Source organism: Sus scrofa, chromosome 12, assembly GCF_054392235.1.
Source record: "Sus scrofa isolate SSC_HxYL_T2T_F1_AM1 chromosome 12, Sscrofa_HxYL_maternal_Yorkshire_Landrace_v2.0, whole genome shotgun sequence".
Classification (NCBI taxonomy): Eukaryota; Metazoa; Chordata; class Mammalia; order Artiodactyla; family Suidae; genus Sus; species Sus scrofa.
Genome location: NC_139394.1, coordinates 60,783,300 through 60,809,289, shown reverse-complemented (window position 1 = coordinate 60,809,289; position 25,990 = coordinate 60,783,300). Strand labels below are relative to the sequence as shown.

The 25,990-nt window shown below is 53.7% G+C and overlaps 2 protein-coding genes across 26 annotated transcripts in view; one reads left to right on the top strand and one right to left on the bottom strand.

Moving 5' to 3' along the window:
• The window catches only part of ADPRM (ADP-ribose/CDP-alcohol diphosphatase, manganese dependent), a 192,443-nt gene that overhangs the window by 88,602 nt on the left and 77,851 nt on the right, over nucleotides 1–25,990 (bottom strand). For all 3 annotated transcript variants that reach the window (XR_014821876.1, XR_014821877.1, XM_021066275.2), the window contains exon 4: nucleotides 4,569–4,734. Coding sequence is in view for 1 of the 3 variants with exons in the window: in XM_021066275.2 (XP_020921934.2) it covers nucleotides 4,577–4,734 (158 nt within the window). In the remaining 2 variants the exon portion in view is untranslated. The remainder of the gene's footprint in view (nucleotides 1–4,568; nucleotides 4,735–25,990) is intronic.
• Nucleotides 1,417–14,023, top strand: PIRT (phosphoinositide interacting regulator of transient receptor potential channels). 23 transcript variants are annotated; one of them, XM_084986222.1, is made up of 6 exons: nucleotides 1,417–1,503; nucleotides 1,637–1,722; nucleotides 4,045–4,304; nucleotides 7,976–8,168; nucleotides 8,548–8,744; nucleotides 10,810–14,023. In XM_084986222.1, the coding sequence occupies exon 6, from the start codon at nucleotides 10,955–10,957 to the stop codon at nucleotides 11,360–11,362; it is 408 nt and encodes a 135-aa protein (XP_084842348.1). In that variant the 5' UTR covers nucleotides 1,417–1,503; nucleotides 1,637–1,722; nucleotides 4,045–4,304; nucleotides 7,976–8,168; nucleotides 8,548–8,744; nucleotides 10,810–10,954; the 3' UTR covers nucleotides 11,363–14,023. The 23 variants fall into 23 exon arrangements, with proteins under 23 accessions (XP_084842348.1, XP_084842331.1, XP_084842339.1 ...); XM_084986205.1 differs by lacking the exon at nucleotides 1,637–1,722 and adding an exon at nucleotides 7,732–7,837 and having other exon boundaries at nucleotides 1,417–1,557; nucleotides 3,742–4,973; XM_084986213.1 differs by lacking the exons at nucleotides 1,637–1,722; nucleotides 4,045–4,304 and adding an exon at nucleotides 4,913–4,973 and having other exon boundaries at nucleotides 1,417–1,557; nucleotides 8,548–9,718.

Here is a 25,990-nt window from a genome sequence, read left to right as displayed (position 1 = left end):
TGAGGATAGCAGTCTACCAGCTCCCCAGCTGATAGGGCGATGCGGGGGGACCAGTGAATCACAGCACCTGTAAAGGACTTGGACTCTGTCTCCTGCAGAGGAAATGCGGCTGTGGCTACACCACCCGCCTCGCCCTGCAGAGGGTGGGGGGAGGACGCGCAGAAATCTGACCGGAGGGAAAAATGGATGATCTAATTCTTTGCATTGCAAAATAATTCACCCTAGGGTTGCTTCACAAGCCAGGCCATTTGGGTAGGAAGGCAGGGGCACCAACAGCAGAGCGAGTGACAGCTTCAGAGGCCTTCAAGTCAAGTTCCCCTGGGCACCCATGCCCTGAGCAGAGAAGGCTCGGCTTCCACCGAGGAAGAAGGAGGAAAAGCCCCCTCAGCTCCACCCTCCGGCAGCCCGGGGCCTGGCCCGGGCCCTCCCGCCCGGCTCTCTGCTCCTCTAGCCCTTTCTCACCATCAGCCTCTGCAGAGCCTTCCCTGGCTGGAAAGCTCAAGTTCATTTCCCAAGATGCCAGGGATGGTAGATGCCCACTCCTGCCCTGACCTTCCGTTTCCGGGGGTCACTCCTGGGAGAGCCCCCCTTACAGGCCAGCAGAAGCCCCTCAGGCACTGTTCCGATAGCAGGAACCTGAGACCTCGCTGGCCTCAGGGCACACTCCCTCCAGTCTGGAGACTGGCAACGCCACACCTGACACCAACCTCTGGAGCTCCACGGTAACTGGTCATAGAGGTGGAAACCCACCCACCAGGGCAGTGCTCTTCCTCCTGCCCTTCCTCTCACCTTGATAAGCAATGAGCAACGGCACAGGGCAGGGCCAGGAAGGAAGGGGTGGGCACATGGCCTCACCCCCAGTGCGCAGATGTCTGGGCCTGGGGCCGGGAGACCCTGTGTGCTCACTGGACACCTGGCTGTGGGTTCCTGGCATTTGCCACACAGGGTGCCCACCCATCGGCCTTGGGAAGTTCCCGAGGTAGCCCTGCCGTCTCGGAACCGAGGATGTGAAGCGAGTCTACACGTGCCCTCTCCGATGTCCAGAACAAACGGGGCTCCCAGGTTGCACCGCCAAGGCCTGCACTGGACACAGCAGGTGCAGTCACTGAGTGACCCATCTGGGGGGACCATCACCACCACCACCACCATCACACATGCCACCGACCCCGGGATCCCAGGTCTCCCAGCCTGGGGCAGGAGAACCCGCCTAATGCACCTCTCACCAAAACGTGAAGACGGGCTGCAGGGAAAGCCTCATTAATTTTTCATAAGATTCATCTAATAGGGGCTGAGCAGAGCTGAGATAAAGCCCTCTCACAAGTGCCTGTGCCAGCAGCCCGCAAAGGGTTAACCCATTAGCCCACATCCTGGTGAGCTCATCCCCGCGGAGCCTGCTCAGTGGCTGGGATCCGCTGCACACGGGCTCCTGGATGGGGCCAGGGAGCCTTCCTCTGGCTGGGATGAAGAACTTGAGCAGAAACTCATTGCCGGCTTCCTCCCAGGGTGAGCGGTGCACCATCCCCAGGTCCCCCATCACCCCTGGGGACGTCGAGGACAGTGAGTAAGGAGGGGTCTGTCCCCTCTGCCCTTCCCTCCCTTTCCCCGGAGGAATGAGCTGCTTTTCACTTTGCTCTAGAGCGTGTCGAGTCTGCGAACTGGAGTTGGGAGGCAAACCTGCCCAGTCTGCAAAGAGGAGGGGTCTGTGCCTTCAGAAGGCCGGGGGTGAGCCAGCCGTAGGGGCCTGTGGGGGCTTGCCCACTGAGAATCACGCCTCAGCCCTGCTGTACAGCATCGAGCCTTCACCCATCAGCTATGGGCAGAAAGGGCTGGGCAGGGACCACCCTCCACAGAGGCAGGAACCAAAAAGCCAGCTGGCCAAGTGCAGGCCATCCTCGGATCCCAGAGTGCTGGGCGGGACCTCAGACCTAGACGGCCCTCCAGGGCCTCTCATCTGAGAGCTCAGTGTCTGCGGATCCACCTCTCCGGGCAGCAGGTGTAGCAGGTACCCAGGGCAGGTGCCAGGAAAACAGGTCTCAGCACATGGGCTGGGGCAGGCTCCATGTTATAAAGGGGAAACAGGGCAGACACGTAAACACATGGACAAAACATGCAGGGCAGACGCGTGCCGTGGGGACCACACACCCGGGATGTCACCTGAGCTACTCTGCCCCCCTGTTGCTGGGAAGGGCCTGGGCACCGCCGCATGGCGTGAAGGGGAGGTGAGCGGCCCTGTCTAGGTGGAGTCTGACTTTTGGAGAACATCCCTTCCTAAAGCACTGGGAGCAGGTGACAGACAGCGGCCATGCCCTGGAGACAGCAGCCGTGCCCTGGAGACAGCGGCCGTGCCCTGGAGACAGCGGCGGCCGTTCAACAACGCTCTGGCCTCTGCTTTATCAGCCAGGCACTAGGCGCCACTCCCCTTATCAGAGGGCTGGGGTCACCAAGTGAATGTCGTGTTGGGGGGAGGCCATCGACTAGCAGGGACAGCTGGGTGGGGCATCGTAGGGATGCCAGTGGGGAAAGAGCACGGAGGCCTCCACATCTCAGGAGTTCCAAACGCAAACCCATGCTTGGGTCTTTTTCAGGAATACTCCTTCGCGTTGTTATCCTCACTTGCATTTTGCCACCTGACCCCCCCCCCCACCCCGCCAGACCCTCCCTCTGGGCCGCCCTCCTGGCTGTGAGCCCTGTGCTCTCTCTCCCCTGCTTCCGGTTCTGGCAATTCCCAGAATAGTCCAGCTCCTATCAGGAGGCGAAGCTTGGGAAGGGGCAGTTAACTCCAGCCCCAAGCACCGTGGGGCCGCTTATACCATCAGGGTTGCCAGATACATTACAAAGATGCCAGTTTTGCATTTGCATCTCTCATAAACGACAAATGTGTCTTTGGTATAACGACATCCCAGGGAGTATCTGGAACAATCTTACAAGAAAGGAGCGTCGTTGCTTATCGGAAATGCAAATGTAACTTAGTCATTTTATTGGCTAAATCTGACAACCTATTAACGTGGACGGTGCTAAGTAACGGGAAAAGGCAGGCTCCATCCTTGAGCAAGCACCGAGCAGTATAAAGACCAGGACTGGGGCTCAGGCAGCTCTGAGGCTCAGTTTCCTGATCTGTAAAATGGGAAGGATCATTTGTACCATCTAGTAGAGCTATTAAAAGAGACACTCCAGGTGAAGGAGGTGCCAGGCAGCGGGCATTGTGTGCTCCACTTGGATGCTGGTGGTGGTGGCTTTGTGGCCACTCTGTCACAGGCCTCTTGCTACTCCGCTGGTTGCAGCTCAGGGCCCTCAGCTTCAGCCCCCACGTCCTCAGCAGCTCCACCCAGCGGTGCCAGGCCTTCTGTTCACAGCCACTGTCCCCATTTCAAATGTCCTCCCACTCACTGTTCCCTCAGTGTGCAAAGAAAACCAAAACTCAAAATCATCCCAAAGAGGGCAGGATAGACCCGAACTAGGGTCTGAGCCAGACAGGCTTCAAAATCCCCCTTTTCCCTTTCTTCTCTTTGGCTGCACCCGCAGCATATAGAAGTTCCCAGGCCAGGGATGGAACCCGAACCACAGCAGCAACCCGAGCTGCAGCAGTGACAATGCAGGATCCTTAACCCACTGAGCCACAAGGGAACTCCCCAAATTCCCCTTTTCTATCCAGCTGCTGAGTTACTCTGGGCAAGTCACTTAATCTCTTTGATCCTCAGTTTCCTCCCCTGCAAAATGGGGTAACTACTGTCCCTTTCTCAGCAACTTGTCGGATGAAACGAGGCAATGCAGACAAAGCCCAAAGCATGGTTCCCAACCCACAATGAGTCTGAGAAACAGCAGTTCTGGCTATTGCACAAAAAATGCCAACCCTTTCCCGCCACACACTGGATGCTGCTTCTGCTTTGGAAAAGCTGCCTGGAGTCCCGTGGAGAATTCAGGAAGGCCAGCCAGCAGAAGGCAACCAGTCTTGGCAAGGTGTCCATCCATCAGAGACTGGGAAGGGGAAGCAGTCCTCAGGGCTGCCTCCACCCGGTCCTCATGGCTGCCCCTCGTGCCCCCTAGTTGGGCAGCCCCCCTCTGACCTCCCTAAGAACAAAGGGGATGGCTGACGGTCGGATGAGGAGGAACTGCAACGACGACCTGACGGTGCAATGCTGAAGCCTCCTGCCGCAGCTCCCCTGTTCACTGAAGCATTTAAGGAACGACTGCCCAGTCCTGAGCAAGGCACTCAGCCACCTGCCGGAGCACATAGGAAGCTGAGGAGGAGGCCCCAGGCCCGGCCCAGCCAGGAGCCGGGGAGGGAACGAAGAGCTCCCAGCCTGGTAAGGACAGACACGCATCTGGTCACCTCCAGGGCAATGACCCACTTATTTCACTTGCAACTGCGTCCCATTAAGTGGTGCATTTCAGACACTCGAGAATCTACTGGAGGAAAAGTATTTGGCCCTCATTATCCTGGACACTCACTGCTGCCAGCCAGCTTGCAAGATCCTCACAGCCCTCCCCACCACACCCTGGGAGACAAACATGAGTGCGTGAGAAAAAGCCAGAAAGTTCCCCCCCTCTTATCTGAGACACCGCTTTACCTCATGTGTCAGGGGCCACTGAGCCAGGAAAGGCGGATGCCTGGAGCTCCTTGGTGTCTTAGTTGCGTCTGTACCTCCACCTGGCAGCGGGTGGCCCTCAGGGGCTGCTCTGAGAGTGTTTGCTGCAGGATTGGTGAGCGCTGGGAGCTGAGCACTGCGCAGCAACCTGGGAAACACAAGGTCAAAGGCCAAAGGTTGAAAAGATACCTGCAGGCAGGGTCTCCAAATACTTGGCCAATCACAAATACCAGACAAATAGGGAGACCAGCTCTGACAAGACTAAGAGACAGTCCCTTCTGGATTCACTTGTTTGGCCAACCAAACGCAGTCTTTGCTTTGTGCAGGGCCTCCTGGCTCCCTGAAAATCTGTTTTCCTGCAAGAGATGGTGTCTTCCTGAAGATAAGGTGAAAACAGTGAAATTATTGTTCTCTCTCCACTCTCTCTCTCTCCCTCACTCTTCTCCACTTCCGCCTCCATCTCCATCCCTAATCTCCACCTCCACCTATCCTCTCTACCTCTCATCTCCATCTCCCATCTTCACCTCCATCTCCAATCTCCATCTCTTACCTTCACCTCCATCCCTAATCTCCACCTCCATCTCTCATCTCCATCTCTCATCTCCACCCCCATTTCCATCTCTCATCTTCACCTCCATCTCCAATCTCCATCTCTTACCTTCACCTCCATCTCTCATCTCCATCTCCATCTCTCATCCTCACCTCCATCTCTCATCTCCATCTCTCATCTTCACCTCCGTCTGTCATCTCCACCTCCATATCCATCTCATCTCCATCTCTCTTCCTCACCTTCATCTCTCATCTTACCTCCATCTCTCATATCCACCTCCAATTCTCTTATCTACCTCCATCTCTCATCTTCGCCTTCAACTTCTGTCCCAAAACCCTGATTTCTCCAAGAAGCACCTTCTCTTCCTTTCAAGATCTCCTCTTCCTATCAGCCCACAGTGCTTCCCCTAAGAGCCAGGTGACTCTCTCACCTCACAGACTTCCCTTTAATATCCCTGACCTATTCTGGGGTCACTTGGCCCCTGGCCCCTCCTTTTCTGGGGTAGTGTGTTTCCTGCCTATACCCCTATCCTAAATCCTCACGTACTCTCACACAGCTTCAGCCATTATCAACATTCTGCTATTCTTGGTTTAACTATAATTTCACCTGCTCCCCAGTCTGACCCACCTGGTGGGTAAGATTAATTAATAATCTTAATTATTATTCAGATTTTTACAGTTCTTTTTTGCAGGTTATGACTCACACACATGGCAATGCATGAATCTTAGTGTACCATATTGCAAAGGGATCCCCAATAACACACACCGATAACAAGTGCTAGAATAGTTCCATCCACCCCAGAAAATCCCAGTTAGTTCCTCCCCACCTCTGCAACCACTGTTTTGAGACTTTTCACCTTAGATTAACTCATAGAAGGTTCTAGAATGTCATATAAATGGAAACATACACTCTTATGTATTCATTTGTATCTGACTTCTTTCACCCACCCTGTCTATGAGACTCATCCATGCTGTGTGTGTATCAGAAGTGTGTTCCTTTGTATTGTTTCATAGTATTCTACTGCGTGAATATACAAAATGTGTTTATCTTTGCTCTGTCTGTTCACGGACATTTGGGTCATTTCCTGGTTTGGGCTATAATGAACAAAAAGCTTCTGTGAATATTCTTAGATAAGTCTTTGGTGAACATAGGTTTTCATTTATCTCGGACAAATAAAAATATCTAGGAGTGGAACTGCTGGCTCAAAGGGAAAGTGTATGTTTAACTTTGTAACAAACTACTGAGCCTTTTTGCAAAGTGGCTGTTCCATTTTACATCCCACCGGCAGTGCCCGAGAGCTCTGGCTGGTCCCCATTCCCCCTGACACCTGGTGTTGCGAAAGGTTCCAAGTTTCGCCGTTCTAGTGAGTGTGTGGCTGTATCTACCTCCTTGTGGTTTTAATTTGCATTTTCCTATTGAATTTTCATCTCAAGCCCTTTTTCATGGGTTTCTTCTTCATTTATTTGTCTTGCTTTGTAGTGAGTCTGTCGAAATCTTTTGCCCGTTTTTCAAAGGGGGCTGTTTGTGTTGTGATTAATTACATGCAGTAGTTCTTTATACATTTCAGATGTGAATCTTTTGACAAATAGGTATTTTGCTAAAATTTTCCCCAGTCCATAGCTTACTTATTCATTTTCTTCCTGGTAGCTTTTAATGAGCAGGAGTTTTAAATGATGATGAAACGAATTTATTGATTTTTTTTTTCCTTCCTTGGTTACTGCCTTCTCCGTCCTAAGAAATTCTACCAATGTCCAGGTCACTAAGATAGTCTCCTTTATCTTCTCCCAAGAGCTTTATGGTTTTAACTTTTATGCTCAGGTTATATGATCCATCCTGAAATCACTGTTTGTAGATGGTACGAGGTGAGGCCAAGTTTCGTTTTTGTCCGTATGAATATTCAGGTCTTCTAGAACCATTTGTGCAATGATTTTCCTTTCCCCGTGGAATTGTTTTGGTGTCTTTGTCAAAAATCAGTTGTCTTCAGTTATTGTTTGGCTGGCCGGGCTGGTCACTAGGGATAGTGGTTTGTCTTCCTGGAAGGGCCGGTTTCCGGGGCTGGTGACTGCAGATCACATGTTCTTGGGCTGGTTGCTGCAGGTTGAGGGTCAGAGTGTTATTTTTATGCATGGCCTGGCCATTGTCCACTTGTATACTGAATTCCTCATTTGCTAAAACAGTTGCAAGCACACATAAAAGTAGCGAGAGTAATGTAATAAATCCAGACATCCATCACCTGGATTTAATAACCTTCAGCATTTTGTCCTATTTGATCTGGAGCTGGATGTTTTCATGTGAGTCGTGGCATCACAACATTCCACCCCCCTGTGTTCTTTCAAGATGGAGCTCCGTGTGGATAAAGACATTTTCTTCTGTGTCCCCAACACCATACACATTCTAAATCCTTAGTGTCATCTACAATCCAAATCCAAACTTCCCTGAAATAATCCTGAAATCTCCTTGTACAATTGGTTTCTTCTAGTCAGAATCTCGAGGAGGAACCCATTGCATTTAATTATATTTTAAAATTAGCTGTATGTAAACATGTTATTAATCTTTAACCTGCATGCAGAAAAGTAATCACATCATAGTTTATAGCTTGAATAGTACACACCCAGAGAACCGGCTGGAGCCAGGGAGTCAGAGCCTGGCAGCACCCCAAAGTCTCCATCATGCCCCACCCCAGTCACCACCCCCACCAAAGGTAAGTGCCCTCCTAACCTTTAATGGCACAGACTGTCTTACGTGGTTTTGAGTTTGTGTAAATGTCCAGCTTCTCTTGCTCAGCGTCCTGCTTGGGCGCCTGCAGGTCCAGGCATGAGGTTCATTCTTTCCTCCTCAGGGCTGTGTCCCAGACCCGTGTCCCCTCACGGTGCCAGTCTGCAGCCTGTCCCCCGCCCCCAGTGCTGAGCTATAAATACCTCTCCACCCACGACATCTGCCTCCCACACACCGAGCGTGGCCTCCGGGGGAGAAGGACCCCATTTCCCCTCTCAAGTTGCCGCTCTGGGGGCTGAGCCAACATTCAAACTCGGGTGAGTCCAGCAGGTCCTTTGCCCCAGGCCTTCGGCTGTCTCCTCCTTGGGGCTTAGTCCTTGGCCACCTCTGAGGTGCTGGGGACATTCAAACAAGGCGCATGCATTCATTTTGTTAGGTTTCTAAAGCAAACGGCCACAGATGTAGCCACTTGAAACAGTGGACGTTTGTTCTCTCACCAGCAAAAAAATCAAGGTGTGGTCCAAGTTGGTTCCCGGAGGCGCCGACAGGGTTTCGGGATCCACAGGGAAGCGGGGACACCTCTGAGCTGGACTTACGAAAGCCCCAGTCTTCACAAGCAGAGACCCACATGTCCTCCCTCGGGATGAGCATACGTGAATGTGAATGTCCACATTCTTTCTTCCTTTATTTTTCTAGGGCTGCGCCCACGGCATATGGAGCTTCCCAGGCTAGGGGGCGAGTCAGAGCTGCAGCTGCCGGCCTACACCACTGCGACAGCAACGCTGGATCCGAGCCACTTCTGTGACCTACACCACAGCTCACGGCAGTGCCGGATCCTTCACCCACTGAGCGGGGCCAGGGATCGAACCGGCGTCTTCATGGATAGTAATCAGGTTCGTTACCACCGAGCCAAAACAGGAACTCCTGGGACGCCCACATTATGAAAGTGCGGGATTCCCAATCCCATTTCCTCCCAGGAGACGCGGGAGGGTCTGCAACCGCTTGTTTTGCAGAGTGGGTCCTCGCGTCCAGCGGTCCGGCCTCAGCTGCTGCGAGGGGCGGAGGGGGCAGGGGTGGAGGAAACTAGTTTGACATGAACACTGCAGGAAGCCGCGAAGGCGGCGGACTCACTCAAGGGCCCTACAACGTGCAGCCGAGTCTTGATGGCGAGGAGGCGGCAGGTTCCAGAGCTGGGCTCGGGAGCACCCGCTTCACCCACCATCTCCTTTATCCCTGACGACGACCTTTCACCCAGGGGCTGATACCCTGCTTTGCAAAAATGCAGCCCTTCCCCCTGACTCTCACCCCAGGCGGGGTGGAGAGGGGGAACCCGCTGTGGCCGGAATCAGTAGCCCACTTTCTCAGTCAGCTTGTTGCTGTGGAAGGAATCCCTCTCGTCCCCCTCACGGAGAGGGGTGTTAGTAAAGGGCCTGAGGTGGCTCAGCAGGAAACACAAAAGAAGAGGAAGAACCTGGGGTCCTGGGAGGAGGGGCTGAGGGGAAGCCAAGGACCAAAGAGCAGAGAGGGGCCGGGGAGGGCGCTGCCTGCGGAAAGGTACCCCAGCAGGCAGGCAGGGGTCCCCCAGAGCTTGTGGATTCAGGATCCAGGAGGACAGAGCGGCCAGCACCATCCCAAGAGCAGCGACCGCTGACCTTACTGCCGGGGAGCCACCGGGTCCCCAGGAAGAAGTGAGACTGCATAAGCGGCTCTGGAAAGTGACGGATGGAAAGGAGGGGGGCGGGGGCGGAAAGGGAAAGGGAAGCGGGGGCAGAGAGGAAGCCGTTCATCTACTCCTGCATTGGATTAAAGACCCACGGACTCCCAGGGAGCAGAGCGCTGTCCTAGAGCCCCTGCAGGCAAGTCAAAGGTGAATCCGGAAGATGCCCTCCAGGAAGGGCAGCTGGGCTCTCCCCCCTCCCCTCCCACCCAAAGAACAAAAAGTGTCCAGCATCAGAAATTCCTTTCCTAACGCCTTGTTGTAAATACATAAGCACTGGCACGCAAACCCGGGTTTCCGACTGCGGAGCGAGAGGTGTTAGGGCCACCCGGAAAGAACCAGCCCCCACGGCTCTCTCTGGCGAAGAAGTATTTCGCAGGTGGGCGGTGCCTCTCAGCAGCTCTGAAATTGCTCCGCACAGGGGACCAGGTACCTCCCCGGTGTGGGGACCGGGGATGGGTGAGCTCTGGAGACCGGTGGGTGCGCAGACGGGCTCTGGATGGGAAATCAGAACAGGCAGCCGGGCACCTCTCCAGGCCTCAGAGGGGGAAGGTGGAACTTGGACTCGATGCCATTCATGTGAGGCGGGGGGAGGCGGCATATGGCTACTAGAAGGTCACACTCTAGTGTGACCACAGAGATATCACCGTCTGTGTAAACCCCAGGGTGCACGAACCGGTTCTCCACATGTGGCAGCCAGATGTTTCGAGAGCAAGAACCCTTGCCTCGTGATGGGCTGCCTGGCCTTCTCATCTGTGAAATAGTGTCTTATCGTGAGGTTTCAGTCTGATGAAGGAAGTGTTAAGTGCGGTGTCCGGTGTGTGTGCACACACGCACTTAGGTGTAAGGGATCGCCAGTCACCACTCCAGCAGGCAATGGCACCACACCAGACATCGTCCCACGGCTTTCCATGTCTTAGCTCCTTTAACCCTTTCGAAAACCCTACAAGTAGTATTCCTGTCCCCATTTTATAGAGCAGAAAACCGACGCACAGAGCATTAAGTGACCCGCTCAAGATCACATAGCTAGATAGTGGTCGAGTCTGAAAATAAGACGCTATTTTATAAACTGTAGCTTTATTTTTTTTTTTTTAAGGGCACCAGTGCTCCCAGGTTTAATAAAAGCAGTTGAGTAGGTTAATTAGAGTGATATAAGCCTCTCACCAAAAAAAAAAAAAAAAATACCAGCTTGAGTGGTTTCTTATTTATGTGGATCTCACATGACTGTCTTTTGGCTTCAGCACAAGACCCCTGAGCCACCCTCCACTGAGAGGCACGCTGGAGACGGAGGTCGAGAACGGGAAGGGGGTGTGAGGACTCCCCTGGCCTGGCCCTCGCTTCTAGCTGGTGCGGGTACCAGGTGTCCAGCCCCCAGGAGCCGTGACGATGGAGGATGTCCCCAAGGCTGTGGAGGTTGACGAGAAGTCTCCAGAATCCAAGGACCTGCTGCCCAGCCAGACGGCCAGCTCGCTGTGCATCAGCTCCAGAAGCGAGTCTGTCTGGACCACCGCCCCCAGGAGTAGCTGGGAGATCTACCGCAAGCCCGCCGTCATCATGTCTGTGGGCGGCGCCATCCTCCTCTTCGGCGTGGTCCTCACCTGCTTGGCCTACACCCTGACACTGGGTAACAAGAGCCTGGAGGTCCTGAAGATGACAGGGCCTGCCTTCCTGTCTCTGGGACTCATGATGCTGGTGTGCGGGCTGGTGTGGGTGCCCATCATCAAAAAGAAACAGAAGCAGAGACAGAAGTCAGTTTTCTTCCAGAGCCTCAAGTCCTTCTTTCTGAATCGCTAATGGTGGCCTCCCCCTCTGGCCTCCCATCCGCCCTCTAACCTCAATCAGGAGAAGAAGTGATGGCCAACGTCCAACGTCCAACGTCCCCGGCTCCCTGGGGGGTGGGGTTTGCCATAAAACTGATGCAGGCAAGCCCTCTTCCTGGCCCCCTGGGAAAGAGCGAGCTCCCTCTGTGCCGCGGGGGGACACCGCTGGACGATCTCATTTAGTCTCTCTGTTCGCACCGATGCTTCCCCAGATCCTGGCCGCCATCGCCATTCAGGGCTCTTGCCTGGGCCTCTGCAGTCGGGTGGGCCTCATCCGATGCTCTCTGCCAAGTGCTATGCATGATGGGAAATTCCCTGGGCTGGGCGCTGCCCCGAGAAGAAGAATCTCCTGTTTACGTATCTGAGTGCCTGAGCTCAATTCTGCATTTGCTTCCTTCTAGAACCCAGACTGACCAACAGAGGTCCTTCATGGAGGGAAGGAAGCTCTGACCACGGGGTTCGCGCTCCCTGTGGGCAAGACTTGCATTTCAAGAGAGCAGACAATTCACAGTATCAAACATTCCAAGGAGTGAGCAGTGAAGGGGCCGGGGGAAGAAACACTTCCTGGAAGGCACATTTCCCCTGGAGTCAGCTCGAGAAGGTGCTTAACTCTCAGTTGTGCAGCATTCACCCAGAGACAGTGGGGTGCGCGGGGGTGTCAGTCCCCCCCTGACCTCCTAACTCCTTCCCCGTGAATACTCTCCCCTCTAAACTTGACACTTAGAGGAGGACAAGTGCCCATTGCCGCGGCTCCCTCTTTCCCCGGCCCCTGCCTCTACCCCATGATTCCAGAAGAGCCAGATGGAGAGCAGCTGCGGAGGGCCGGAGAAGCTTCTCCCTCCCTCACCACCTCGCAGAGTCAACACCAAGACCCAGGTCTGCACCTGAGTGTCTGAGGTCTCCAGAGATGGGGGTTACTTGAGAAAATCCCACTTCTGCTCTCCCCGCCTCCGCCCACCAACAGGCAAATATTCGGTGAGGACCCTGCTCTGGGCCAGGCCCCAGGGGACAGGGATGAACACCAGATGGTGCCTGCGCTCCCCTTCCTTCCACAATGAGCGACACAGCCAGGCCCACAGGTGGCAGGAACACCTGGGGAGGGGGACATGGAGGGGCAGCTGCCGCAGCCTTGGGCAAGAACAAAGGGAGTGCTGGAGTCTGTGCCACCCAACAGAACCCAAGGAAAGAGGGGAGCTGGCCAGAGGGAAGAAGAGTGGGCAGGCAGGAACCACCGGAGCAGCGCTGGGGCGGGAGGGAGCAGGATAACGTCAGGGAACTGCCGTCAGTCACCTGAGTCCTCTCTCTTGGCTCTGCTTCCCCAAGTGCCTTAGTGCCGCTTCTCGGGCTCCTCCAGGGCCTCCAGGGGTGTGTGGCAGAGACTGGAAGGGGGGTTTCAGAGAGCCCACCAGGCAGAGAGCCCCCGTGAGGGAAGTGCTCTGCAAACCTCGGGCTTCCTGCAGCCCCCAAAGGCTCTCGGGTGACAGACCAGGAGGCTACTGTGAGAAAGCTGGCCAGGCTGCCCAGTGGAGAGCATCTGATAAGGAGGCGAAGGTGTGAGCTGACTCTCGGCTCCTCGCCTTCTGCCCCTGCCCCACTCACCACGACGCCACTATGGCAACCTCTCGCTCTAACCGGCCTCCAGGTAGCTCCATCCTTGAAGGTGATTCCACACCTGGAGTCAGAGCTGCATCTTGTTCCCTCTGCATCATGGGAAACTCCATGGAGGAAAGCACCAGTGACATGGGGACACCCCCTGCCCCACCCACCTAAGGACCCAGAGTCTGTCTGGGGAGCCTGTGGCCTTTCAGCGTCACCCAGAATGATTGCGTCTCTCATTCAGACAGCATGGCCATGTCCTCTAGCCCACCTGTCCCCTGCACCCAGGCGGTCAGAACCAATTATGGGGCCGTTGCAAGCCCTGTGCCATGCACCTGTAGTTCCAGTGCCTCAAGTGACCAGGCTTACAGACTGTTTTCTTTTCTTTGGCATGAACGCAGATTCGGCTTCAGCCCTGCAATGTCACTCTCACACCCTGGATGCTTTCTTACCGGGAAGCAGACAGGGAGGGCTCCCAGCTGGCTCCCCGGGAACCCACACTCCCGCATCCCAGTTCCTCTGCCCACAAGCTTGGCATCTGGGCACAGCTGTGGGAGGAGGGCCCAGGCAGCCACTGGTACCACGTGTGTCTCGGTGGAGCACAGTCTGGGGCTGACTTGACTCTAGCAGGCGTCCAGGGGCTGGGCTCACCTTGGGAGTCCCCAGCAGTCTTGCCCACGTCCCCTGCTCCCTATGCTAGTTCTTCAGACAGAAAGATGAGGAGAGATCCCCCAGTGCATCATTCACCCCCTCTGGGGGCCCCATGGGAATGTGGACCAAGGCACAGGCTGGGGTCATGGTGAGGGGCTTCCGCCAAAGACCATCACCACACAGAAGCCTGAGGAGCAGGCCCAGCCCAGGTCAGATGCGTGTTTGTGGGGAAGAGCATCCCCAGCACGACTCCTCTCGTGCCCCTGGACGGGAGGTCATGACCGGCACCCGTGCGTCCTGCTAACTGGATCGTTATCCCACCCAGAGCTGTTCTGTTTAATCTGAGCGCTAAACGAAGCAACGGGATGTTGAACCGTATTCTGTTTAACAGTGTCTGCTGTGTTTTCATTCTGTTCCATCAGGAATTCCAGATGCCAACGCTAATTTATTCCCCTAAAAGGACCCCCTCGCCTTGGAGCATCCCCGCACGCCCTTCCCCAAAAGTGCCCTATGGGAGAGAGGGGACAGTGTGGGTCTCGTGCGCGGTTCCCTGGGCACCTCCAGGAGCTGATGGCCCTACTGGGAGATGCTACAGAGCACCAGCTCCTGACTCCTTCCCTCCCCACAAGCCCAGTACGAGGCCAGAAAAGAGATACAGAGAAAAAACATTTCCGAAAGAACCCGTGGTCTGGGGCGAGGCAGGCAGCCCCAGGAACCCAGGAGAGCAAGATCAAGAAGGGACGGCAGCCCCAGGACCTCGGTGGCCCCTTCTCCCTTCGGGGCCCTTCTTCCCTCCCCTGGCCCGGGCTCCTCCACGCCTCTGGGTCTTTAGTCCAGACCCTCTCCTACCTGGCTCCCCACCAGACTCACCGTGTCCTTGACTTGCCGCCTGCTCCAGCCCACCCGGGCCCCAAAGGAGAAAGAGAGGATGGTTCTGGGTCTGGACTAGCCACCCTCCTTGGACTCCTGCCCTGAGGCAGAGCCACGACGCCCCCTTCCCGCCTATCCGCCACACCCATCCCTTCGTCACTATCTCCAGCCCTTAGAGATCAGAGGTCCCCAGAAAAATCAAACTCAGAGCCCCAAATGTGTCTGATGTTAAATAGTGCAAGAGAATTGCCTGGGCACGCACTTGGTCGAGTTTCTGGGTAACACCAACTGGGGCCCTAGGGGCTTTGGGGGGAGGAGGAGGGCAGGGGAGGGAACGGGAAGAGGGGGGATAAGTGGCAGCTGGCAAGGACCTCCTGCTGTGGTGTCTGAAGAGCAGAGGAAGCCCGGGAGCTGATTCAGGCACCCAAGTAACTCACTTATCCTTCCCAAACCCCATTGGAGGTACCACTGCCACCTTCTCCCTCTCACAGATACGCCAGACACGGGAACACAGAGCAGGGACATCAAACCACGACGGAGCTCACAGGGGCCACACCAGTGACCCCCACCCAGTTCCTTCTCCCAAGTCTCTGAGGGGCAGCAGAAGGCACGAGGGGTGTTGTACAGAGCTGGGGTCAGCAGACAGGCGGGGCACAAAGCAATCAGGGGCTCGGAATGCCAACCGAAAATGCAGCCAGGCGCTGGAGGTGGGGGCGAGGAAGAAGCTGGCATCCTAAACACCAGGCACCATGCTCAGGAAGATCACAAGGGGGGCAGGGGGGTCAGAGGCAGGAATGGGGTCCCTCGCCGCAGGGTGGTCTGTCAGAGTGGGTGGCCTTGGCAGAGGGAGCCTTCATCCCAGAGGCCAGGCTCCTCTGGGGACCAGCAGGAGCATTTGGAACCAGCTGCCTCTGGAGTGAACTGACCTTGAGAATGGAAGCCACTGCCAAGGACAGCAGAGCAGAAAGTCAGACGAGCTGGCCAACACTGATGACACCCAGGGAGCTACTGGACTGCCGGGTGGCTCTTACAGGAGACCCATATGAAATCGTATCTTACTTTAGTCACCATGTGGGGGTCCGTTACTTGCAGCCAAATAGAATTCCAATGTCCACAAGTGACAAGCCTGGGGAAAGCATTCTTTTCTTCCTCGAAGCCTGAACACTATGCGATGAGAGCCCGAACCCATGTATTTAGAAGAAAAGACTATCACAAATGAATTCCAAATCAGTGCAGTGTGTTTGTCCTCCACCCACAGGAGTCTCTAAGTCCCTAAGGAGAGAGAAGGGAGGGAAAAGCCAGCGAAGCATCTCAATGGGCCCGGACTTCCTGCCCTCTGACCTCTGAGGCGGCAGGGACCTCCCCAAGACTGGGCCGGGAAGGGTGGGGTTCACACAGGGCGCCTGTCAGACTCTGTGATCTGTCAGGCTGTCCCCCCAACTCTAAGAGCTGAGGCAGGGTGGGTGGGAGAGGGCGGTAGGTGTATAGAGGCTTCTATAAAATGAGAACCAGAGTTCCCTGGTGGCCTAGCAGTTAAGGATCTTGTCATTGCTGTGGTGCGGGTTCAATCCCTGGCCCAGGAACTGCCACATGATAGAGGTGCGGTCAAAACAAAACGAGACAACACTAGAGCCATGAATAGGAAGAAACATCTAGCCTCAGTTTTCCTTCTCCCAGGTTTCAATCTCTGCAACTGTCAAAATGAAAGTAACCTAAATTCACAAACATAGAGGATTCCGTACTGGTTATCAGCACAGACTCCAGAGACCGCCCACCTGGGCCCACATCCCAGCTGGTCTTACCAGGTCTTTGACCCTGGACAACTTACCTGATTTCTGTGTGTCTCCATCTGTGTGGGGGGGTGGTAATTAATTTACTTTTAATTAAATTAAGGTAACACTGACTTATTATATACATTCCATGTGTGCAACCTTGTATTTCTATCTCTGTATACACTACAGCTGACTGAGCACCAAAAATTTAGTTGATCTGCAAACAGTTGGTCTCCTTTATCCATTTTTCTATCCTCACCCACTTCTGCTCTGGCAGCCACAACTGTGTTCTCCGTATCCATGCGTTTGTTTTGCTTTGGTTTGGTTTGGTTTGTTCATTTATTTTGTTTTGTTCACTTGTTTATGAGTTTTTTATTTCCCACATGAGAGAAATAATTCTCTACTTATTTTTCTCTTTCCGACTTTTTTTCAATTAGCGTAATACCTTCAAGGTCCATCCATGTTGTCAAAAATGGTAAGACTTCCTTTTTCATGACTGAGTAGTATTCCACTGTGTGTATATGTATATATATATACACACACACACATATACACACACACACACACACACACACACACACACACACATACGCCACGTTTTCTTTATCCATTCATTCACTGACGGGCACTTAGGTTGTCTCCATATCTTGGTTATTGTAAATAATGACAATGATGAACACCAGGGTGTAGCTATCTTTTCGCATTAGTGTTTTTGTCTACACTGCCATCTTTACAACTGCAAACAGTTTCATAAAACTCTTCCTGATCATTAAGTGGAATAACCCACATAAGGCTTTTATGTATTAAGCCCTGAATATTAGTTAGTATTAATGTTTACCAAACTACACAAAGCAGTATATTCTCCTGAATGGTTTTACATAAGGAAAGAATCCAAGTCTATACAACAGGTGTGAGTTACTAGGAAAAAGAGAATTGTACTCTGCACTGTGCTGTCTGGCAAATGGGGGCTTGATGCCAACCAGCAGTTTCATCTCATCTTTTTGACTCCCCTCCGCCTCTGCCTCACAATCAGTCCCAATCAATCATCAAGGCCTAGAATCTCTATCTCCTCAATATCTCCCAAGGACGGTCATTTGTCTTGAGGCCAAGATAAATCACTGTCCAGAAAAATGTATGTTTCCCTTCTTCGTGAGGAGTGAGGTAGCTGTCCCAGCAGGTCCTCATGTCCCAGGGCCCCCTGTGTCCAGGTGTGACCACGAGACAGGCTCACAGGAGCAGAAGTGGCACGTGACTCTGCCGGGCTGCACCTTGCAGGCAGGGGGCCTGTTCTCCTCCAGGCCTGTGTGGAGACGCCAGCATGGGCCAGGAGCCTGAGTCTGAGCCACTGAGGGAAGTGATGGACTGAATGCCTATGTGTCTCCAAAATTCATGTGTCGACCCTTAAACCCCAGAGTGACAGTATTTGGAGGTGGGGTCTTTGGCAGGTAATTAGTTCAGATGAGGTCAGGAGGGTGGAGCCCTCCTACGGGGTTAGTGCCCTTATAAGAAGAAGAAGAAACAGGAGATATTTCTCTCTCTCCCTCCCTACCCCCCACCCCCTGCCACTGCCCCCACCATGTACCCGGGAAAGGCCATATGAGCACACGGCGAGAGGTGGTCATCTGCAAACCAGGAACTGAATCTGCAGCACCTTGATCTTGGACCCCGCCCCCCACCCCCCAGTCTCCAGAACTGGGAGAAGTAAGTATCTGTAGTTTTTAAGCCACCGTCTATGATATTTTGTTATAGCAGCCTGAGTGACTGTGACAGTAAGGAAAGCTCCAGGAAGACCGGGGCATCCCATGGGACTAGTCTATAATTAGAAGTAAACATCTATTTTCTTTACCTACTGAAATGTCAGGGTTTGCTTGTTGCAGCAGCTAGCACTGCCCACTGGCAGACTCTCCTTGTCGCTGCTTCCACTGGAGCCGGTGTGATCCTTCTGATTACTTTACCAGCAAACTCACTTCCCCACTTTGCCTTGATCTCTAAGCCATTCTGCATCCTTCACCAGGATGATCTTTTTCCCGAATGCAAAATCTTAGCGAGCATCTTCCTTCCATATCATCTCTCGGCAGAGGCTGAGCTCCCCGCTTGCCTTCCGCGGCCTCATCTCCTCCTACCCCTCCCCAAGCCAAGCTCACGCCCACGGAATGTCTGTCAGATCCTCAGCCTCACCTTGCTCCTGTCATCTCCTCTTTGCTCAGTGCTGTCTCTCTGCCTGGAAGGTTCTCCCTCTCCCCGCATCTCAGGGTGTCTGGCTCCCTCTCGCTCCCTCTTCCTTTTTCCCATCACACCTTCTCCTGCCACCAAACTGCTTAGATCCCATGTCACAACAGCCCAAGTCAAATCCAGCTTGAAAAGCAACCACTTATCTAGTAAGAAGCAGTTATAGTCATGGAGAAATCAGAGGGTCTGGCACTAAACCAACCTGAGTTCAAAATCTGATTCCACAATCAAAGGTCTATACTCTGGCTTACAGCACCTCTATCTCTGATTTCCAGTTGTGTGTGAGGAGGATAATTACCCCATCAGGCCCTTATCAGGATTGAATAAGGCAACAGAAAGTGCTGACATGGCACAGCCACAGAGTAGGTGCTCAGTAAAAGGCAGTTATCCTGATCTCTGTCACAAGAAGAGAGGATTTCAGACTAGGAACTTAATGCAGGAATTTCCAAATTCTTGATTAGACTAGACTTGTGCTTGAGCTTGTAAAGCCCTACAAGCGTCCAGGTGGGATTGAGGCATCTGATTTCAAACCAAGAAACACAGCATTTTTGCAACCGAGTGCAGGACTCTCCCTGTAGAATGACTGTAATTATCAGGAAACCTCTTCCCAGACGAATTCACATGTGCACATTTTCACTTAGAATCCATGTAAGAACCTCATCAAATCCAGGTAAGAACCCCAACTCTGAGGACAGGTGCCAAACACTCCACAGGTGCCCACTCACTGGGAGAAGGAAGAAAATCTCCATGTAATTGCTCCTCCCAGGGGAGAGGGCGTGTTCCGGTCCCGGACTGTGCGGAGGAGCCAGACGAGGTAGTGGTGCCAAGGTGTGTGCCCCACGGTCAAGGTCAGAGCAGCTGCTTTCAGGTTCAGCCCAACAAAAGGATGAAAGGGAGCGAGGCTGGTTCCAGGTGAGAAGAGCCGGTCTGGGGTGGGTGTGGCCACCGGAGGCCGGATGGGCTGCTGGAGCCTGAACTGGGGGGAGGAAGGGGAGGCAGGACCAGGGAAGGGCGTGGGGATGGCTCGCGAAGCCTTTTCCCACACGGGTGGGTCTGAAAAGGCAACCTTGTTCCATCCATCCATCCAACAAATACCTCCCGAGCACCTCGGGAAGGCTGCCAGGGCGCCCAGGCACAGGAGGTGAACAAAACAGACAAAAAGTCCTGCTTTCTGGAACTTTCCCCCGTGGAGGCAGGCAGGCCGTAACGAGGACAGCGACAAATGGCCAAGGTGGTGCCAGAGGGTGAGGAGGACGGTGAAGTCAGGAGACAGGGGAGGGGGCGGTGTGGACGCCCCTGCGGGGAGGACGTCTCTGCTGAGACCCGAAGGAGAAAAGGGAGCCGCTGCCTGGCGAGGGTCTGGGGCAGCCGCTTCCGGCCGAGGGAGGAGGTGTGGGCGTGGACGTGCCTGCCCTGGCTCCTCTCCCCCGCGTCCCTCTCGCCTCCCCACTGCGGTGGGACAGCCACACCGACCCCGTCCTGAAGAGGACTTGGTGAGGACACCACGTGCCACCTTGTGGGCTGGTGGCTTTCGTTCTGCTTGTCCTGCTACTCCGGCCGCCCCTTCATCGCACAGAGCCTTCCGCGCACCTGTTTCCTCCTGTCCCCATTCGGCCTCCGTCCCTCTGGGCTGGACAGGGCCTCCCCCAAACACCCCACACCAGCCAGCGCTGCTGAAAACCACGCCGAGCTCTGGCCGACCCATCCCAGCCTGGATGGTCCTGGCATCTCCGCGGGGCTCTCCCTCGACTCGCACACAGCCCGAGTCAAAAGAAATTCACTGTGTTCCCCACACTGTCGCCTCCAAATCCAGTCCCAGGTCCCCTCTGTCAGCGACAGGTAACACCACCAATCAACCCAGACCACTGGGCCAGCCTCCTCCTCTGCAACCTCTGCGTCCAGTCTGTCTCCTGAACACCTGGCACAATCCTCCCACTTTCCATCCCCAGAATCCCTGGGGTGGGTCACCAGCCTTGGACTTGTTCTGCTCCAATCCATTCTCTGTTTATTTTAGCCAGCGCATCTCTCTAAGAGGCATGTGCGATCCTGCCGCCACTCATGGTCCTGCCCCTGAATCACCAGCTGCTCTCATCCCATAGCAAGAGGGAGTTCCTGCTCCTGCACTCAGCACAGCCCCATCCCCCCAGAGCGCCACTCTACCCCAGCTTCCCCACACCCCCACTACTCCCCCTTCACCCCAGACCTACACTGGAGAACAACCTGGTACATCATGCCTCTGCATCTTTCCACATGCTCTGTCCTGCACCTGCACTAGGTGATGCTCTTCTTCTGTCTAGCTGACTCCTAACTCAAGTACCACCTCTTCCAGGAAGTCTTCCTTGAAAGCACCCTGTGGTTGTGTCCTGCCACAGGCCCCACTGATTCTCTCTGCCTTACAGTTAGTGTGTCCTCTCACTAAGAGCTCTGGGCTCCACAGTGTTTGGTAAGTGAATTCATGCTGAGAGTCTGTCCTTAAAACCACCGCGTGTGGGAGTAATAAGGGTCGATAGTACGGCTCTCATTTCTCAGTGAAGAAACTGAGAATCGGAGGCACTTAGGGACGTGCCCAAGGTTATAAACAACCATGTAAGAGGGAAAATGGACCCAGGGGAAAGTCTGCTCCAACCTCCACCCTCACCCCAGCCCCAGCCCCATCCTCCTTCCTTCTCCAGAGTACAAGCGGCTGGGGAAGGACACAGCTCTCGGGGCCTGAGATGCCACAGTTCCTTGTGGGCTGAGAGCAGGTCCCAGGGAACTCAGTGCAAGGCCGGGTGCTCTGAGCTCTGCCCAGGGCCTGGCCCAGATGCCCAGGGAAGCTGAGGATCAGCTGCTGGCTGGGTGGGAAGCAGCTGCTCCGTAGATGCTGCCATAGGTGGGTCTGAGCAAAGGCCCCGGTGCCCTTCTGCTCCCCTGTTCCCCAGCTTCCTCCTTGAGGAACTGTCTGTCTGCTCTTAGGCAGCATCACTGGGGAAGAGCCCGGTGGCTGCTCAGAGCCCACAGGCACCGGTGTAGCATAAGCCTCAGGGCTGAACACTGGTCCCTCAGCTAAGAGGGGGGAGATTTGGGCTGGAAGCTGGGTCTCTAGATCCTAAGGCCACAGCACCCTCTCTGGAGGGCCAGGGCACTCGGGAGAGTCAGTCTGGACCTGACCAAAGACAGAAGGTCCAGGTCTTTCAAGAGACAGATGGTACTGTCCGATATGGTAGCCATATCTGGCTACTTACACTTAAATTTAAATTAAATTAAATTAAATATAACTAAACTTCAGTTCCTCAGCCACACTAGCCACATTTCAGATGCTCAAGAGCCACATGTGCCTGACTGCTGCCATGCTGGACAGCACAGATTAGATAGCATTTCCATCACTGCAGAAGTTTCCACTGGACCCTGCTCATCTCTGAAGACACCGCTGAGAACCCACGGGAATTCTTCGGACTGGCTCTACTCCTTTATTACACACATAGTGCACCATACACCATATACCACATACCGTATTCCGTACATGGCTCCGATGCTAGATTCTTCTCATCGCCTCCCTAAATTTGGAAAAGTAAAATTCTTGTCCGTTCCATTTTTTTTAATTTCAGCATTTACCTTTATGTAGCTTTTCCCTTTTCCTACTTTCTTTGATTTATATTGTTTATTGTTTGGTAATTTCTTATGATACATATTAGCTTTTAAATAAATTTTGTAAAAGGACATATTTTAAGTTTCCATTGTGCAAGATGAGTAAGTTCCAGAGAGCTGCTGTGCCACATCGGGTCTGTAGTTAACAGGACCACACTGTATATGTCAACATGTGTTAAAAGGGTAGATCACCACAATAAAAATAAAATGAATAATTTATCTTTTGATTAGTTAAAATATTGTTCGGCCCAAGTCCTTAAATAACTATGCTTTGGCTATCATATGTGAAATTCTGAACTTTCAGTGGGATTTTAAATATTCCACTATAATGGCTTTTTTTTTTTTTTAATCCTCTAGTTAAGGCATTAGCTCACCTGTTGGGTCCCCTCCCCCAGCACATCGGGGACCTTCCCTCAAGGCCAGCACCTCAGATCTGTGAGTCGGGCTCTTGTCAGGGCCCCTGGTGTTTTGATGCTTGCTCCAGACTCTCCATCATTAGCTTCCCTGCTCTCATTCATCCTACAGGTGAGAAACTTCGGGGCCACTCCTCCGGCCAGGCTCAAGGTACTTGCTCAACGCCTCTGGGCCCACCTGCCTGCAGCCCCAGTGGCCGTGGGCTGAGGAGAACAGCCAGCAGGTACACTGCAGGACAGAGGGGAGGCCAAAGCCATTCACTCTCTCGGAGCCCCAGCTGCTGGGAAGATGCGTCAGCAGACTTAACCCTCCAACAGCGCCCAACACAACTGACCGCTCCTTTTCTTCTTGAAACGTTTTCTGCCTTTGGATTCAAGACACAACCAGCCCATGGTTTCCTCCTGTCCCTAAAGATACTCTGCTCTCTCTCTTTTGCTGGCACATCCTCGCCCACCCAGCCAACCACCGGGAGAGCCGCGGCACCCACCCCGGGTCCTCCTCTCTTACTGAGCTCTAACTCAAGGGGTCTTGCGCAGTCTCAGCCCTACCGCCAATGTGTCGCTGACTCACAGATTCATGTCTCCAGCCCGGAGGGAGAGCCCCCAACCCTTGTACCCAAGGCCGTCGTGTCCTAAACAGACCCCCTAACGCCTCAAGCACACCTGGCCCTCTTCCTGGATCTGCCATCTCGGGAGGCACCAGTAGCATCCACTTCACAAAACAGAAGCCTGGTTTTCAACCCTTCCTTTCCCTCATGCCCCTGTTGAGTCTGTCACCTGTGCCATCGACTTCAGTCCCTGGTTATCACTCAAACTGACCCACTTCTAGGCACCCCCGCTGGCATCGGCTTCACCTCTTCCCTGTGCAATGCAACCATGCTCGCCACTTGCCACGTGCCCACTCCTGGCCCCTCCACCCCCTCTGCCCACAGCAGCACGAGTCCTCTTTAAACACACGGATCACACCACCTTCTGCTTCACACGCTCCAACAGCAGCGTCCCAAGGCTCTTGGGAGAAAGACGTTAACATGGCTCCTTATGGCCTTTCCTCCTTTGTCTCAGCCACACTGGTAGTGCCACCCACCTCCACACAGTTTTGCACAGGCTCCTGCTCTGCCCAGAAGGCCCTCACCCCTCCACACGGAGCTGGCCTGCTCATCCTTGGAGCTCAGCTCAAACATCAGTTCCCTGGGGAAGCCGCGGCCCACATCTTTGGCCTGTTCTCAGAGGATGGGGGTCCTCCCCCTCAGACCGCTGGTCTCTTGTCATACTGCCACACGGATGTACCTGCCTGACTGACACCTGCTCTCCCAGCCCTCTTTCCTCTCTCCCCTCTCACGACTTTAAGCTCCCTGAAGACAGGCACTGTACTCTCTTGCGCATCTCTAGTCGACTTTGCACTTATAAAGATGTCTCAGCAGCTCAAGAGAGCTGAGCCCAGCCCCAGCGGAGCCGGCGGTGGAGAGGCATTTTAGACCTGGACACCGGGAGCTTGGCCCTGGGCCTGGCTGTGAGGTGGGGGGGTCATGGACAGCCAAGCCCCGTGCAGCTGCTCCCTGGAACCCTGCAAACAGGCTTTGCAGCTGACTGCTCAAGAGGCCGGCCCGTGACAGCCAGAAAAATGAGGACAGCAGTTTCGAGCACCAAACCCTGCAGATATCTTGGTGGCAATGCTTTTGGATTTACATGACGGGCCCAGCACTTAATTCAGAGCCGAGTGCCAGCAGAAACAGATGGCAACACTGAAGGGTGGAGAAGGAGAAACTAGGAGCCCACCAGACCACTTCCCCTGAGTGCTAAGACTTCAAGGATTATCGTGGAAGCCTCTTGCTTTGGAAGGATTGTGGGGACATTACTTCTGCAGAAACAGAGAGGAAGCAAGAGATGAAAGCCACAAAGGGGCATTGAAGGCACCTGGGCAGAGCTGGAGGAACTCCGGGGAATCACTCTGAGCTTTCCCAATGCCAGGAGTGCCAGGACTTATAACAGACGCTGGGCCGTAAGCAGTGGGTGTTGGGTTACAAGGAGAAGGCAGAGCCACGCCCTGACTGGAAGGAATGCCCAGCCTGGCGAGGGGGTGGAAAACTCCACAAACTACCTCGATACACGTAGCAGGTGCTATTATAAAAGTCAGTGTCCAATTAAAGAGGAACCTGCTTCTTACCCATTAGGAGAAACAGCAAGGGCGGGTGAGGCTGTGGAGAGATGGGAAACTTGCGCACTGCTGGTGGGAACGGAAAACGGTGTGGCGGTATCTCACAAAGTTAAAGAGTTACTATGTGATCCAGCAATTTCACCTGTAAGTACACACCGAAAAGAATTGAAGGCAGGGAGTCATACAGATATTTGTACGTGCCCATTCCTAACGGCATTATTCATGACAGCCAAAAGGTGAAAGAACACAAGTGTCCGTCAACAGATGGATGGCTAAACAAAATGTGGCCCATACATGCAATGGAATATTACTCAGTCTTCAAAAGGAAGGAAATTCCGACACATGCTACAATATGGATGAAACCTGAAGACATTATACTAGTGAAATAAGCCAATTACAAAGAGGTAAATATATCATCAATAAATGAATATATTCCACTCATATGAGGTTCCTAGAGTAGTTAAATTCAGAGATAGAAAGCGGACTGGTGGTTGCCAAGGGCTGGGGAGAGGGGAAGGGGGAGTTTCTGTTTAACGGAGACAGAGTTCCGTTTGAGGAAGACGAAGTTTCTGCAGGTGGATGGTGGTGATGGTTGCACAATGGGAAAGTACTTAATGCCACTGAACTGCACAGTTAAAAATAGTTGAAACGATCGATCTGTGTCGCACATACTTCACTACAACTAAATAACTTCTAGAAATAATTTCTAGAGCTCCTGCTATGGCACAGCGGATTAAGGATCCGGCATTGCCTCAGCTGTGCCTTAGGTCACGGGTGTGGCTCGGGTTCTATCTCTAGCTCCAGGAACTTCCGTAAGTCCTGAATGTGGCAGAAAAGAATAATAACAGTAATTTTTAAGTAAATAGGATTAAGAAAGGAACTAACGTGATCATCCAAAGATGCTCGGGAAAGAGCTGGCAGGGGGGCTGGGAGCAGAAGAAGGAGAAGTGGTGTCCGTATTTAGTGTGTCTCCACCAACAGGACCGGGTTGTAGCCACAGCTCCAGTACTTTCTGGGTGAATGCAGGCATATCTCTCAACGCTGGAGCAGGGACAGGGCTGCTGGCAAGACAAGCCGATGACGGATGTGGATGGGCACTTGTTGGAGATGCATGTGCAGCACAGACATGGAGATATGATTCTCTGTAACAGGGGGAAAGGTCGTCAACCTGCCGGGAGTGATGCTGATGGGCAAGGGGGGAGGATGATGCAGGATGCTCCTGTGGTCTGAGAAGAGTGATGAAGCGTTAGATCAGCCCTGCGAGCAGTAAGACAGACCAGGGGAGAGAG